The 17,604-nt window shown below is 37.2% G+C and overlaps 1 protein-coding gene across 1 annotated transcript in view; it reads right to left on the bottom strand.

Annotated features, from left to right (window-relative positions):
* Positions 1–7,470: 7,470 nt before the first annotated feature.
* PDE10A (phosphodiesterase 10A) overlaps positions 7,471–17,604 on the bottom strand; it is a 174,204-nt gene continuing 164,070 nt past the window's right edge. The window contains exons 21-22 of the mRNA XM_066315839.1: positions 16,221–16,309; positions 7,471–11,856 (exon numbers count right to left, since the gene is read on the bottom strand). Of these exons, the coding sequence (XP_066171936.1) occupies positions 11,739–11,856; positions 16,221–16,309 (207 nt within the window). The 3' untranslated portion in view covers positions 7,471–11,738. The remainder of the gene's footprint in view (positions 11,857–16,220; positions 16,310–17,604) is intronic.

Raw genomic sequence — 17,604 nt, 5'->3', positions numbered from 1 at the left:
CAAGAAATCAGATCTATTGGTGCAAGTTTTATGGATATTATCTTTCTCCCAAATGCCCTGAAATGCAAATATCTTATGGTTGTTAGGCATTTTGTCACAGTCACGAGCTGAATTTGCTTTAATTTCATATTGTTATTACAAAAAAAGACACCATCAAGCAGAGGGCAGGGTTTGCACCAACCATTTGAAGGGTTGGTTATATTTTCTCTGTAAGCCTCAGTGAGAAACCAGACTAATGCAGCTGGAGTGCTCAGATCTGTGGAGCAGTTCAAAGGCTGCACAAGCCCGTGGCATTAATCAGAGGCACACCATGGTTATGGAAGAGGCAGAATGAGGGTAGACTTTCTCAGTTATCTGACACAGAAGCAGGCTGGATGCTGTATTGAGTCAGATGTGGAATCTGTGCTCTGTAATGGGCCCGCATTGGCACTTGTGCCAAAGGCAAGATCCAAAGCTGGGGAATGGGAGCAATCAGCACTTGCATTATTATAGTAGGTCTTCTGAGGTCACTGCCAACCAGCACTAATTACACTGCTACCTTTGCAGTCTAAACGGGCATTAACTTCAGGAGCTGCCCATGATTAAAGCATTTACACCTGTCCCAATCCCACATTAAGGGATAAGATCACAAAGACCGTGATTTTATGAAAGGAGTCAGCAGGACTGCTCTGTGAAAACTCACATGAACCTAGCCATAATCCAGCCCAAAGGTTTTGACATGTCACCACGACAGAGCTGAAAGCTCTAGGCTGCAGAGGGAAAAGAGCAGGAAGATGAGTGAGGGAGGTTCACCACTGAACTGGCATAATTCAAACATGATCGCTGTGCAGGGCAGGCTTTATAGAAAAGAAAAAAAATGGAGGCCTTAAATAAAACCCACCCATCAAAAACTGTTTACAGAATCTGAGAACAGCACCACAGCCCAGATATTAAACAATCACAGCATCCAGTCTCATCAGTATCACATGGAAGGCTCATGTCATCACCAGCTCCAAACTCCAGGATTAGATTTAAGAGAATTTCTAATCTTAAATCCTTTAAGAAAATCAGAATTCCTTAACAAGTCAAAACCTAAGGAAGTTTTTAAATACCTGCTATGTAGCTGTTTGTCTCCATCCTACTCACACTTTTATACCAGAAACATAACCTACATGTAGTCTAAAGTCCTGAAAGCCAGGCTTGTCTGCTAGGAAGCACTGCTCCCCATGCAGAGAGAGGTAAAGTGTCTCTCCACAATGCATCCTAAACAGAGAAAAACAGGGTGCCTGAGAAGCTGCTGGCAAGTTGCAGTATTTAGTTTTTGTATTAGGAAGGGCAAAAGCAAAAGTTTGCCAGCATTCATACAGTATGTGGGGCTTCAAGAGATCCTATTATTTTACCAGAGTTCTGAAGTCAAAGTTTGAGCTGTAGAGAACAACGGGGTATCTTAGGTGGCTTTTCAGCAACATCACACTAGAACTTTCACTCCCTGGAACCTTCATTCTCCCAGCACAAACCTTTTGAATGCATTGGCTGATTACATTCAGACTTCAGAGAATAGCCTCATAAATAGCAAAGCTCCATATTAGATAAAAGAGGTGGCTGTTTAGGGAAAAGACTGGGATCCACACCATAACTTTTCATTCTTTCAGCCAGATTCTACAGAATAAGTGAGTCTGTGTATGACAGCCAAAGGACAGCAAGGGATAATAGAGAAAAAAGGAGAATCCAAAAACATGTAAAGAAAGCATAAAACCTAAACTAAATTTTTCAAATCTAAGGACAATAATGCAAATCAACAGGAAGCTGGGCTTCACCACCCCTGTGATCAGAGGAGTTAGTGTTTGGGAACCGAGTGCAGCCCTAGGCCCTTTGGGCAGGATTCCATCAGCTAATAATGCTGGGAGCAGAGATAATGGCCACAGTCTCCTGTCTCAAAGACTTTTCAGAACAGGGTATAGTTGGTATGGTTGTGTCCACAAGCTTGTGACTTTGGTGAGAGGCAGAGATGACCTTACCATTGGTACTTACCTTTGTCAGACAGAGAGGGTTTGCAGAACACTCTCTCATCCTGTTAGTGTAGTGACAGTGATGTGCAGCACAATTTCCAGGTGAGAGCCCCACAGTCAAAGCCGTGACTACAAGAGAGAAAAGTGACTGTAGCCTTTTTAAGCTCTCCCTGCTCTGCAAATACACAATTTTCAGCAAGCTGAGGACTGGCCACATGCTAAAAATCCCTTAAAAAGTTATTTCTCAGCATTTTAAAACATCACTGTTTTACCTTTGTAAGTTATTTTTCATTATTTATTTAGGAAGCATGTTTCTGTGTATTCTCAGCCTGTTGCCACTGTAAGTGTTGAGATTCTATTATTTCCAACAAACACAAGTCATTTGGAGTCTATATAACCTGTAGAAGAAGTATCCAGACAGTTTATTGTAAAGTAAAACACAACTCTTCTCAGGTGTGGGGTGTTTTTTTTTTTGTTTGTTTTGGGGGTTTTTTGTTATTGTGGTTTTTTTTTTTTTTTTTTTTTTGCTTGGTTGGTTTTTTTATTATTATTATTATTATTATTGGGAGTTTTTTGGGATTTTTTTTCAAAATACCACTCTAGAGGAATTTTTAGAAGCATTTTGCTCTGATCATTTCTTGGCATGTAGAAATTAAAGCATGTTACATTTTTCTCTTAGGTCACTTATGCTTTAAACAGATAGTGATTGCAATGTGGGTAGAGTGCTGAAGAACCATACAGGCTGTGGGAAAACCATGCATTTTAAAAATACTTGCGCTTTAATGGACATGCACAGGAAAAAGCATGTGAAAAATTTGGACTAACCCTGTAGTGTACTGTGGAGAATCACACAGTTTCTAATTATTTCTAAACTTATTACAGAACATAATATACTCTATTTATTTTGCTTTTTTTATCAAGGTCAAAGTAGCACTAGTGAAACTGATGTTCCCAACCAGTTCATCTCCAGGAAAAACTTCAAGAGACAAGCTCTAGAAAGGAAAATAATTCCATCTGTTCTAGCCCATCCTCTCTCTCTGCTGAAGTTTCTAGTATTCCCCTCAATTAAAATTTGGACAAAAATGGCAGTAATGTCTCTAAAGGAAAGAAACAAAATGGGTTACAGCCATCAGCCTACCCCGTAAAGTTCATAGAAAAGACAATTCCAGGTTGTGTCAACCACATTAGCCTTGACTGCATCAGCATAAACGTTAAATGATAGCATTCTGTCAGAGGTTTCTCTTGTTTAAAATACAGAGTTGCTACTAAAATACAGACAAAGAGTTAGTGATAAGTCCTGACAAAAAGCCTTCCCACATCTGCAAAAGGAATAATGTTCCACTCCAGTTTTCCCATGGTACATTTTATATTGACTGACTTGACTGAAAATGATGACAAAGATCCTCTCTTGGTACACGCTCCAGTTGAAAGAATGTGAAAAAAAATCTTTCCGGTTTACCATGTGAATGTCTGCTACAGCATTTCCCATAGCATCAGTATTCCTAGGGAGGGGAAATATCTGTGTCAGAAATGTTTTGTCAGATGGAGGTTAGATATCACACAAAATAGAAGCTCAAGCAAATCCTGCAAACTCTTGTTTTACTGTGACTAAAAGCTAGCAGTAAAAAGAATAAGATGATACACAAATGGCTTCATCTATGACACAGGCTATGCAGGATCAATTAAATTCAGGGAACCGGTAAAAGATCTTGTAAACCAAAAATCATCTTGACCTCAACTCAGTAGTCACTCCCTAAACAGGTTCATAATACAGCCTCAGCATTTAAAGAAAGCACCAGGATTCCCAAATACATTCACTTAACCTATGCTAACATGGAGACACCATCTGAAGCCTTTCAGAAAGCTCTTGATAAGCATTACATGGCGCTTCTATGAGGCAGACAGCGATTCTGCATGAGTGCCTTATGCAATTCACAGCAAAATTTACTGTGCAGGAAGACTGGGGAGCTGAGATTTCAGATCAGCCTCCTTAGTTTAGGCTTACCAGTGGCTTCCCGATATGTAAGACCATCTTTCATTTCCCATCAGCCCACATCCTACTCTCATATGGTACAGCACTCACTTCATTCCAAGCCTTTCAGGTATGTAGTACTGGATGAAAATTTTTTCTCTCAGGGCAGGAAGAAACTAAGATTTCCTTTGCAAATTCCAGCCCATTAACTCAGTCTTCAGTAGTCACTCTGCTCTCTGTATTTTACGTAAACCTTGGAAACATAGCCGGCAGAGTAGCTATACACTTTTAATTTCCAATTACTGGGAACAAATTCAGCTCACAAGAACTGAACGGACAGAAGAGGCCGTAGAGATGGCAGTCTGTTGTACTCATGCAGTCCTCAAAGGAGAAAGAAAAAAAAAATCAGAGCACAAAAAGAGCAGAAAATAAAAAGCAGGAAAATAGGAAGTTGTCTGATGACTGGAGCTGATTGAGATATTTTAAAGGATTCAATGAATACTTTTACCAGCAGCCCTGGAACAGGACCTGCAAAATGATTGCAGAACAGGAACTACACGTGTGGTACCCAAACCAGTTTGCCAATATCTTCAAACAGAAGTTCAGTAAAAATTTAAAACAAAATTTGCTTACAGTGTTTAGTTATACGACTTCAAAATTTTTTTAAGATTATACATCACTGCAGCAGCTCAAACGTTAAAGGTGCAATCTTATATGCCAATTCATTGTGATTTCTTACTCTTCCCCTCACATCCAGAGAAAATGGAAAAGGAAGTCCTCAGCAGCAGCATACCTGAAGGCATCACAGCCCACAGTGATATTTGTCCTCACCTTGCAGGAAAGTAAATATCTTTCACTACATTTATTTTGAATTCTAAACTGCATGTAACCAGGAGTATTTCCCAATATGCATAATACACACCAAAAAAAAGTGTTTAGAGGCTTAAATAAATAAATAAATAAATAAATAAACCAACAAAAACATCCAGTGTCTGGCAACTTGCACAAGGTTATAACGAAAATCTGTCACAGAACAATTTTGTTCCTTCAAGTCTATAAGTAGCATGGTAACAGATGTCCATTGTCTTTCCAAATGAACTGTAAATATTATTCTCTTCCAGAATAAGTACACTTTCATTTTCAGAAGAAAAGCACATCTTCTTGGCTTTTTTTCCCACACTACTCATGTGAGAAATTACTTTTTTTCAGCAAGGAGGCTTTCTTTTTTGTCTCAAGCACCTGATATTGAATATGCTTTTCCCTCCACAAGACAGTAGCAGAAAACAACTTGGACTTCACTAGCTGGAAATTAACATTAGCTATTGTACCATTTATTTACGATGAACTTCTTTATCAAAACTATCCATTTTTATCACTGTATGACATTCACTACTGCCATTTGCATTGATGGTAAAATTCTGAGTCTTCTCACAGCTACTGGTTCTTTAAGGTGCTCCAAAATGGTTTTGGCCTTTTCTTTCCTTCCTTCTTTTACTTTCTTTAATTTGCTTTTGGCGTTTTAATTTTCTATTTCATAAATCTTATTTTTTTCACTTCCAATGGGCTAATTAAATAGTGCATATTGAGAATTGATGTTCTTTCTGAAAGCAGCAGAAATACAGCTAAAGGAACAGAAGGAACACTACAAATATATTCTCACCGGTATTCACAGGGCTTATAATGCTGTAAAAAAGAAAAACTATTAATGCCAGCTGCATGTTAACAGGTGATACGATGAAAATAATTTAGCCAGCAACATTACAAAAAAAAAAAAAAAAAAAAAAAAAGAAAAAGAAAAACTTTACCTGCTATAATTAATTCCATTAATATTTCTTGATTTCAGATTTCTCCTTACTTTTAGACTTTTAAACAACAGGTATAATGCACACAAGAGTTACTTTCTTATGCATTTCTCTGCAACTCAGTCTTGACCCAAAGGTCTTCAACTTTGCAAGCAGCTTCTGTGGAACAGGTAGCTCTTCCAGAGCACTACTGAAACACACTGGAAAAAACTTTACTCCCTAGCCTCAGGAAGATGGACTACAGAATGAGTAAGGGGAATTTACCCTTAGGAATTGTCTTCAGCAAAATAAGTATAACACACTTATCTCCAATACTTGTTGAGCAGCAACTCATTTCCTCTACAAACATCAATGAGCTTAAGATGCTTTTCCATTAATATTTTCCATTATCTGTAAGGGAATATACCCAGGCTTGATTTTTGTATGTTTCTGATGATGTCCTTCAATATCAAAGGACTAAAAATGCTAAGGAAAACACATCAAATGGACAGTGACCACCAATGGCAAAGCACCATGCTGTGTAACAAGAGCTAAGTCTGCACAACAAGCAGAAAAATATGAAAAGGCAAATAACTGACTACCATCAATTTTAAAACACTGTCCAGAAGGTCATTAATTGATGTCAGCCTATAGATCCTTGCCAATACAGAAACAAGTGGAAAGTACTAAATTAATAATACTTTGAGAATCATTCCTCTTCTATTGCCTTTCCCCCAAAATAATTCAGAAAGTTTTTAATTTAATGAACAAACCCTAAAAAATGCATTAAACATCAGTGCAGCTTCTCTCTCATCACAAAAGCCAGCCCTTGCAGCAAACAGCTTTCTGGAAGGACTGGTCACAAGAGTATCTAAGGAGCAGAGAAATACACAGATTAATTTTTCTTCTTTTTTTTTTTTTTTCCCCCCAGCTATTTTTTGATTCCATTTTTCATGTGTTGCTCAGAATTTTGCTCTACAGTTCTCTGAACACACCTTGTGTTTTCAGGATACTGGCAGCTGTTAAAGCCCTATATTGCTTTGGACTAGACCGTACAAAATTGAATGCAGGACTGTTTGTTTTTTGTTGTTTTTTTGGTTTTTTGTTTTTTGGTTTTTTACAATTCAGCACCTGAGTATCTCAATAATTCCCAAAGGCAGCAAATGATTCTGTATCAACTGCACTGACATTATTCACATTCACATCTGTGTGGAAATTGTCCATCAACAGCAAGGTAAGCTCCTGGCAGCAGAAGGGCAAACAGAAGAGGACCTCTCCTTGAATTTGTGACAACATGAACCTGCAGTAGGTGATAAAACCATACTGAAAAAAGTCTCATGTTGGGAAAACATACCTTAAAAGCAGGAAACTGCAAACATAGAGAACAACAAGCCTATTCAAAAGACTCCATCATGGTTTGAATCACTTTGTGCTGTGGTTTACTCATGGTATAAACACACATATATGCACACACATTCCCATCCCTCACTTGCATTCCCAATAATAGCAAAAATAAACATGAAAAATAATATTAAAAAAACTCTGTATTCAGTAATATTCACACCAAAGTATAGGTATAGATATATCCATTAAAATTATGAACATTTCTAAATATATTTTATGTATCATACATATATTTATATGTATAATTACATATCCACAGAAGTCGTCTTGCTGTGCTAAAGCCAGCAGTAAAAGCAAAAACAGGTTTCACAATAGGACACCCATATATGCATATGTACTGGCTGTTTGGTTTGTGAATTTATTTACAACTTAACTATATCATAATAAATGCTTACTGTTCTATTGTACAAACGTAATAGTAAAGGTTTAGGTTTGTTTTTTAAATACAAAGACTGCAAATGAATACATGAAAAAAATTACACACCATGTACAGTATTTATAATTTATAAATGCAAAGTTAAGACCTCTTTAAATTATTGCACTTGCATATTTTTTACAAAGATCGTTTATATGTATCATATATATATATATGTGTGTGTAAATATATATATATATAAAACAAAATTTTCAGCTCACTAAATGTAGTAAAGTTGAATGTTGTTATCTTGAAGTTCTTTCTTCTCCACATAACAGCCCAACCTGAATTTGGAATATTTATGAAACTACTCTACAAATCAGTTTGATCTACCCTAGAAAGCAGTCCATTGTTTTAGGTTTATTTGACAGAGTATACACCCGTATTACAATCGAGCACAGTTTTTGGTCAGAAAGCAAACAAAAGTTATGATGTGCCTTTGCTAGGTTGGGATATATAACCTAAAGTTTGAACATGAACTTCCTTGTAGTAGAGTGCAGAAAGCCTTTTCTGTGTTTAGAATGAGTAAATTAATTGTTCCACTTCACAGAACTGGTCCAATATCACAGTGTTTGAGGCAAATGCATTATTTCAAGAGGGTCATGATTGATTTGAGCATCTAATAATCTCTATTTCTTAACATGAATAGCGCTTTTTGCTACTCCTACAATTTTAACACTAAATGTTCCAAGTGCAGTCACAGCAAACTGATCACACTTTTAAGTTTACACACAAGAAAGAAATCTGTGCCACATAGAGATAAATTCCACTCTGCATGTCCCCTCCAATTTAATGTGCTTGATCATATACTCTAGCTAAAAAAACCCTGTTTCAGTTCTCTAATAGTCACTTAGAGTAAAAATATTACTGCCATGAGTTGAATATTACAGCAGAATATTGCAAAACCATGCAAAATTCATAGATTAATTGTAACAATGGAATTTGCCATGCTGTAATAAAATATGCAGCATTTCAGATGAGTATCATGCTATGTCAACTATTTTTCTCACTCAGTGCATACCTTCCAGGCATCTTTTCATAACACATTGGAAATGCTCAGTTACAATTTGAAATGGTGCTTTTACCTTTATTGGGATGGGAGGGAAAAGCAGCTGGAATTATTAAGGAAAACGCAATTCTAGGAATATAAAATCTAACACTTCTAGGAAAGGAAAGATCTGCTAAGCTTTTTATACATTCTTTTGGGCAAGATGAGATTTAGTAGGACAAAAATTCAAGGAGGAATGACTTCTGACAATTTAACTTCATGAGTCAGATGTCTTACAAACCTAGATGTCTTAATCAATTGTGAGTTTGAGTCCAGAACTTAGAACAACTAAATCTCAAGGCATCTTTGGGCCATGAAATTCAAATGCAGCTCCAAAGTTCTAACTTTTGGTGGGGTTGACATTGGAAGTGCAGGTACAAGTGTTTTTTCTACAAAATATTTACACATAAGAATCTGTCCACTGTAAATGCTAAGACAGACTACATTTGCTTAAAAAAACGAGTTCATCATAACTATTTTTGTTGGTCTAGGTCCTAACAAGGAGTATAACAGTATTTTGTCATGACCTTTCTCCTTTTACACACCATGAAATCAAACCAAATACTATTTCTATATTAGAAACAGTAGCTGATTCACTTGAGACATTAATAGAACAACTTACTGTCAATTTGACAAATTTTCCAGGGAAACATGCCCTCTATCAGTACTTACAAACATAGTGTGTGATACGGCCAAACATTTTTTAATGGTAGGAAACAGAAGTACTGAAGTTATCTTTACTGTCAATGAGCAAAACACAAATTAAAAGCTTTCCATACTCATAAATAAGGGTGATAAGGAATACTTGTACAATGCTTTTAAGATTAGCATTTTTAAATGGAAAGAGGAAAAACAGGAGAAAATAACAGCAAATATATTCAATGCAAATATGTTTAAGCAAATATACTTAACCCACAAAGGAAAACATTCCATCCAGTTGTTGGGGTATCTGAATTTCAAAGAGCATTTTTGTAGCCACCACAGATATAGATAATTTCCATGTAAATTTGAACCACTCGTGGATTCTGTCTCTAGTACTTAGTGGATGAAACATTGCATCTGCATTATTTAGCTGAAACAGAATGGCTAAGGAGGAAAGTAGAGGACACAGCATGAGACATCATTCATTCTACTTTGGTGTAATTATTTCCTGCCATGTTTTTCTTTTTCTTCGTTTTTGCTCTTTTTCAATTCCAAACCAGTTTGCTGTGATTACCAAAGAATTTCTGCACTTAGAATTGGTAAGGCAAACTTAAAAAAAAAAATTTAAAAAAAATGGGGCTGTCGCTAGGTAACATGCATCATACAAATAAGATAACTTCATATTGAATTCTCAGCCCGTGGGATCTCTATGTACAGCAAAGGCTTAGGTGCATTTATACATTATGCGACTACGGATCACATACTGTACACATAAACAGATACTGGCATGTGCTCGACCATAACAGAAGGCAAAACTCAACAGGCCAAGTTGTTCACATGAAATCCAAAAGCTGGCATACCTATTAGAGCAATAGAGCCCAAAAGACAGGAGATGGAAAAAGAGAACCTGTGTTCTGTCTTAGGTTACTACCATCACTTGTTGCAATTACACAATGGCCATGTTATCACGGAACCTCCACAAGAGTGCATTTTCTGTGAAAAAGCACATAATGCAGTATAGGCTGTATGTGAAAGGTATGCAAAGACTGTGTTTTCACCTACTGTGTGGATCATTATAAAGATTTTTTTCTCATTATTTTTAAGAGAAAGACAAAGGCAAATTAAGTGTTGTGAAACATATTCTGTACAATTGCACTGAATTTAAAAGAGTGGCATTACACGTAAGTCTGTGCATAAGCTTGTAAGGCTGAGGGCCTAAGTCAGCACAGAACTGTAAACACACAATTTAGTGTACTTTTCTTCAGTCAGCTATTCTTTCACTAAGAAAGGCATTTCTAAACCTGCAAATTTCGCTAACTAGGGGAAAAAACAAACAGACAAATGGAGAAGTTTCCTAATTTCACTCATCTCGGGATGGGGGGAAAAGCAGTAGAAGACATGCAGTGTTACTGTGCAACACAAAAGCTAGTCAATACAAACACATTTTTGATTTATTGTGATGGTACCACAATCCCTCTTATCAGACCTGACTTCTCTGACAAGGCTTTTGCTCCCAGCAGATAGCATACTTCAGGTGTCTCCAATACCTTTTAAAATACAGCTCAGTAGGTAGAAATAAAAATGATGACTTAATTGTGAGCTAGGCAAGGAAATCTTTGCTGTCACGTTTAAATTTTAATCCAATACTTCTGTCACTATGGATACAAAAACTCCAACCCGGAACTCCCTCTCATATCAGAGATAATTATCCAGTACTTCCAGTGTTTTAAGGGAGGAGTTGTCTAGGTTTAAAAAAACATCCTAAAGAACAAAGCACCATCACTAGTTCTATCGACATTTCCCTTGTGAGTGACAGACAATTGGCATTATGATGCTTAATGAAGTACTTTAAAACTTTAACCTGAATGTTGGTTTTCCTTTAGTTTGCAGCAAGAGAATTCACTGTAACTAAGCATAAATTATAGTCTCCAAGGATTCTGCTGGAGTTCAAACTGATTACAAGTAGATCACACATAAACATTCACAATAGCAATGGGTATATTGTTCTATTTATAGCCAAGAACTCCCAAGTGACACTGGTGTTAAAGCCAGCCACAGTACGGTATAATAAAAGTACCATTGAAACCCTTACTAGAAAGATACAATTTAGAAGTACCCCATAAGATTCCCGCCCACCCCATCAGTTTTAAATTAAGGCCTCAGCAATGTAGCCCATGAGATACGGCCAGTCTTTTATATTCACAAGTTGTAAGTTCTCTTTTGATAGCTGACTCGAAAACATCTGGGTTGTCATTTTCCCTCTGTTTGCAGTGTGTCACTGGTGTAGGTCAGGAGACTGGCTGCCAGAGTCATTCAGCTGAGGTAACTCCATGGGTGTTACCCTCCTAGGCAGGTCTACTTAGCATTTTGTAGCTTTCCTTTTTCTTTTTTTCTTTTTTTTTTTTCTCAAATAAAAATAAAACAAAACAAAACAATCCCCAAAAGAAGAAGGGGTGCTTTTCAGGTTAAAGCAATCTGTTGCTATTGTTCAGTCATCAATCTTCACAGGAAGAGAATCTGAGGTCCCAGGAGCAAGGGATTGAGAAGAAATCCATATAGAGGCTTCCTCACCTCTTGTTACCTTCTCCCATTGGTTGAGATTGTCCCTGGAGATACAAAAAAGTCAAAGGTAAGACACCATTTGTAAGTTTACTGGGATTTATTTCTTCCTCACAATAATGTCTGCTGTACTACACTTTGAGATTTATATTTATGTAAGTATATTTATATTACTACCTGTATGTCATCAAGCTTTTATCATCTATACATAGTTTCAGCCTTCAAATTCAGTTATCTCTTTTTGTAATTCTGTGTGACTCATATCCATGTTAACCCTATCCTAGCCTACAGTACACCTTCCTTCCCCAAAGCAAGCCCTGAAGCTAGAGGCTACCACCTGCTTCCACCACAGGTTTATAGCCCTCATGGCTGCAGGAAAGCCCAGCTGTGACCCAAGAGAGACATGACTAGAGACACTCTGAAACAGCACTCTGGAGCACAGGAGCAGATTCAGCTTTCTGAAACTCCTGCAAAAGGGCTGCCTGACAGTATATCAAATGTTGCATACCAAGAACACAGCATCAATTTTCAATTACTATTGTGGTAATCATTTTATCAGTCTTCTACATTTTAAGGGGACTCCTTCCTTGAGACAAATGTCTTTTAGCATCTCACAGCCTGGCCAATCCTTAAGTTCAAATTTTGGTTCATAAGCCATAAAATGATGAGAAATCAAGCTGGTAGTGTTCTAATGATTTGAAACAGGGTACAAACCCATAGTTTTACTTGCTGTACACCAGTAGCACTCTGGTGACTGGGAAGTCTATGTTGACGATAGGCCTTGCAACTGATGGCCAAATCTCAGCAGTCTTCAAATACAGAGAAAAAGAGAGCAAACCTAACTGTTTCATCTTCATACTGTCAGATTCCTAGTTACTAAAGCATTTCACTCATTCTTAGGTGCCTTCAGTAAACAAACAGGATGGCAACAGTACTAAAAGGTCTCCTATGTTATGAAATACCATGATATTACATAAGAATTTATGTGGCAGAGCTTTTTTGATCTTTATGTCACAGCCTTGCCAAAACATTTGCTAAACCAGCAAATATTGATCTGAAAACACAGTGTACAGGTAAGAAGAGTAAATGTTTCATTTTTGTGAGGGTGGTGGAAGGCAGGATCTGATGAAGTCTAGCAAAGAAAGCTGGTGCCCTCTAGACTAACACCTGCACCATTTTCTACAGGAAAATGCTCTGCCAGTGCTTCAGGCCAACTGGAAGTTATGAAACCAGCATTAATATGGCATTGAACCTCAGCTAATACAATCAGGCACTAAGGATCAGAAAAAAATCAAGCATCACTCTTGCTATCTCCTTCCTGGATCTGGGAAAGTAATGAGAATTGCAGCCAAAATATTTTTAAAATATATCAATTTCAGGAAGAATTGAGAGACTCAAAAGCACAAGGAAATTAATTTGAAATTATTTGGTCTGGAATATAGGAAAAAACATAAGTAACTTCCTTCCCCAAATAAATATACTACCATATATTTATACCTTGGCACGCCTACTGAGTGCATGGGCTAGAAAACTTACCTAGGACTTATTCTGAACATTGTAACACAGGTGGGCTAATAGTTTTGATCTACTCACAATGACAAGAAAGCATTTAAAAATGTGAAATAAATTACCAGACAAGAAAACCTTCTACACTGTTAGCTGCTACCTTACTTTACGAAAATCAGTGTTGGATATGTATATTCTTTTCTCTTTTTTTTGGTAAGCTGTAGATAATTTGATTCATTTGCCTTTGAGCTCCCAATGAAGCCCTGGCTCCTAGTGTCTGGAATAAATGGCCAGAAGTTCTAAAAATAAAAGCCTTGATGCTGACATGCTGCTTTAGCTGCTATTATTTGCAGCTGGTGTCTGAGTTTTAAAGAACTCAAGGACACAGCAGCTTAAATATTGTGTTCCAAGAATGAGCACTGCTGGTGAAGAGGTGATATCAAAATTGGTTCAGTCAGCAACTAAGGAAACACCAAACAAAAATGAGGCTGTATGCCTCTGATCACACTGAATAACAGTTACCCATCAAAAATAAAGGAAAATCAAAAGTGTAGTGCAAAATCAGCCATTTGAAACACTCTGGAGTATTCTAGACCTTACAATAACATTGATTTTTTTCTAACTGGGCACCAAAAGTTGTATCAGTTGCTCTGATTTACTGTTCTCCATCTCCAAGTCTTAACTCTCAAACTTCCTCTTCATTCTCTTCAAAGAAAATGCAGAAGATAATTTCAAGGCTAAGATAAAACCATCAAACTTGTCCTCAGAAGACTTTATGCCAGGGTGTGGATTTTCAAGAAGCTCTTTACTCCTGCAGGGGCTTTATCTATTCAGCTACGTTTTGGTTCTTCATTAGCACAATCTAAATTGAAGAATACACAACAGTAAGCCAGGGACCTGTCTGTCCAGAGCTCTACCCAGTGCAGAGATTGCGCCAATGTAGCTTTCAGAAGTATCATTATAACTATTTGAATTAAAAACAACAAACATAACTTCTGAGATAGAAAAAAAAATATTAACTCTGCCAGGAGTCTGATTGCTTTTGCTTCAGACATCACACCTTCTACAGAGAAACCAACTCTTGAAAATACGCTTGTTTGTCAGAATTAGAAAGAACTTTTATCCAGTGCACATGCTTACGTGGGTGTTTAATAGCCACAATTCAACTTTAAATGTCTTCATCTGAGTTCTAAAAGATGAACCACCAAGTAAAACAGGCGACTTTTGCAAATAAGTCTCATTGGGATATCCATGTGGCCAGAAATGGAAAGATGTGCATCCCAGATTGTCGCTCCTGTAAAAGATACTGTGCAGTCTCAAGCACTACACCTAGCCTCTCTAAGGCCCAGTTTCCATTAAGCGGAACAAAAACTTGATTTTGATCAAATCTTTACTGTGAGGGTGGTGAGGCACTGGAACAAGTTGGCAAGAGAAGCTGTGGATACTATATCCCTGGAAGTGTTCAAGGCCAAGTTGGATGAAGCTCTGGGCCCTGTTCTAGCAGATGTCCATTCCCACAGAGGGAAGACTGAACTAGATGACCTCTTCCAAGGAATCTACCAACCCAAGATTCCATGATTTTCTTGGATAAACCAAATACATTATTTAGTCTCTCTCTACTAAGACCTTAAAACATTCCTTCAGCTCTTTATATTCTCTTGTTTGTTCATGTCTTCTTATAGCATAGACACTAAACAAAATTCCTGCTGTAGACCCATTAATGCAATAACTACAGAGGTATAGTCTCTAATCCTCCTGAATACTCCTTCCATATCCATCTAAGGGTTGCACAGCCATGCACAGCAGAGGTATCTCAGAGGCAGCTGACTATTAATGATAGCTCCTAGATACTCATTGTTTTTCATAAGGTAGTCCTGTGTTCCACTGACACAGACTTACATATTCTTCTCACAGCTATATGAAAGAGTGTTTTTGTATGAATGAAATTGTTTCGGTAACTACTATATTCATTTCAAGGCACTTGTCTGTTACTTAACAGAAATAATTTAGTCCACAAGATCCACAAGAGGAGGTATAGCTATGCCATACAGGACAAAGAGTTCAATGTAAGGTAGAATTTAAGGACCCCAACAAAACAAAAAATATGAGAGAATACTAGTAAGAGCATAGAAAAACATCTTTAACCACTCGATATGACTAGAGATTGCTGGCATTTTATGAAATAGCTGGGGTTTTCTAGAAAATATGGATTAACCTGAAACCAGAACATTTTCATGAAACATACACTGGTTTCAGCAAAATTTTTGTCAGGAAAGATTGCTAAAGATGTAGTTACTGGACTGAACTACCTACAAAGCAGTTCACCATCATTCAAGTGGAGAAACAGCCAACAGGTAAAGGACTCTTGCCTCTTTTCCACAACAACCCAAGCTCCATATCCACTGTGTTATAGGAGAAAGTTACATTTGCTTCTGCCATATGCCAATGTTACTGCTCCTATGCTCTCAACTACTGAATATTTTCTAGATATTTCTTTTTCTGGTTTTTAATAGAAATGATCTGATATGAAATAAAACTACATGATAAACACACATTTTTTTTAATTAAAGAGAATACTAGCCAATTTTTGCTGTGAGAACCACACTGAAGTAAAAAAGACACAGAGGGAAATTACACTGAACCAGGGATGCACAAACACTAAACTAAATTTCTCTAAATGCTTTTGGCATCCAACACATTTTAATCAGCTGTGTCTGTAGATCTACAGTAGATAATCCCACACAGTAGCTATCACCACTGGGTTTCTGAATAGATCAATGGGAGATGTGCATCCCTGTTAATGTTCATACGAATTCTAAAATTAAAAATCTGTATTTCCAGACAAACTTGCAAAGCACTCTTGCTTTTTCCTTGACCAAGGTATAAGCTATGCACATTTACTCACCTGCATGCTCGGAGTAGTGGCCCAGTTGGAGGAAAGATCTGTGCAAGGGTGGTGTAACATGGGATGGCTACAGCATTGTAGAACCCAATCTATGAAAAACAAGAATGATAAAAAAAATCTAAAATTGTTGCCAAACTACAACACTGGAAGCTAACAGCTCAAAGCTCTTTACTTAATTACTACTTACATGAGTTACTCACATTTCTACATTTCCTTTTAATATTCAAATACTTTAGAATAAGCAGCAACAGTGAAATCTTTGGTAATTACAAGCTGCTTACATGCCTTTCTTTTATGACTGATACGGCTGCTTCAGGTAGGGTTTTCTACAGAACCTTTTATTATTCAATTGATTCCTTTCATTTGTTCAGGATCGGTCTACCTGTTTGGTGTCAGCAGCGGCAGGAAGTAGGTGGAGAATTTTGAGCCATTTCTGCAACCATTATTCATGTGATGATTTTATTTTTAAAAAAAAGAAGGTTGTTCAGCATTCACAACATACAGCCAGGCTATGGATTAGTCTGATGTCCTCCAGGGTATGCATTGCGTAGCTCAATGTAGTTAAGATGCTGGGGGCTTTGCACATTTGTGAATGGTGTGCCGTGCAATCAACGATTGGTTTGCAGTTACTTCTCATACATGCAGTTCAATAATATATTTTTACTATTATCATACTTAGGGAACACCAAATGAGCACATTTTTAATGATATCTGACTCATACATGCTCAGGGGCCTGTGACGGCTATGATGTCACAGCTGAATTGCCACGACATGAAGAAATTTTTAGAAGATGCTACTTATATATTATCAAGGATGACAGACTGCATTCAGATTCATTACATCACTCACTTATCCCAGATTCTTATGACAGTTACAATAGCGCAGAATGATCCCTTCCTTTGGGCAGAATTTTTAAATGCCTTTTAGTGAAATACTATGTATTGTACCATGACCAAAGCACTTGATAATATCTCTTTTTTTAATAGTACAAACTTTGATCCTTACTCAGTAATAAAGAGTAACCCTTGTCTTCATCAATACAAATATTCCTCCCATACTGCTATTTAACCAAGTCCTGTGTACTTTAAATAAAAATAAGATACATTTTCTGAGCTGTGAACCCAACACCCTGAGATGAAGTAGTTTTAGTGCAACCAACAGAAAGAAACTGCAGCTGGTGAGAAGGCAAGGCTACATACAGATGGGACGTCTGCTCATCCACACTATTACACAAACTGTCTAATTTTCCTCCACTTGTTTTGAATTTTTTCTTTTATTTTCTTGTTTGCTAGTTTTTAAGGGGGACTATTTTGTTTCAGTGGAAAAAGGAGATTACTCTATAATTCTCAAAAACTAAAATGAGGCATTAGATACAGTCACCCT

The sequence above is a fragment of the Sylvia atricapilla genome, chromosome 3 (assembly GCF_009819655.1).
Source record: "Sylvia atricapilla isolate bSylAtr1 chromosome 3, bSylAtr1.pri, whole genome shotgun sequence".
Taxonomy (NCBI): domain Eukaryota; kingdom Metazoa; phylum Chordata; class Aves; order Passeriformes; family Sylviidae; genus Sylvia; species Sylvia atricapilla.
Note: the sequence above shows the minus strand (reverse complement) of the source record. Positions and strands in the feature narration are given on the sequence as shown.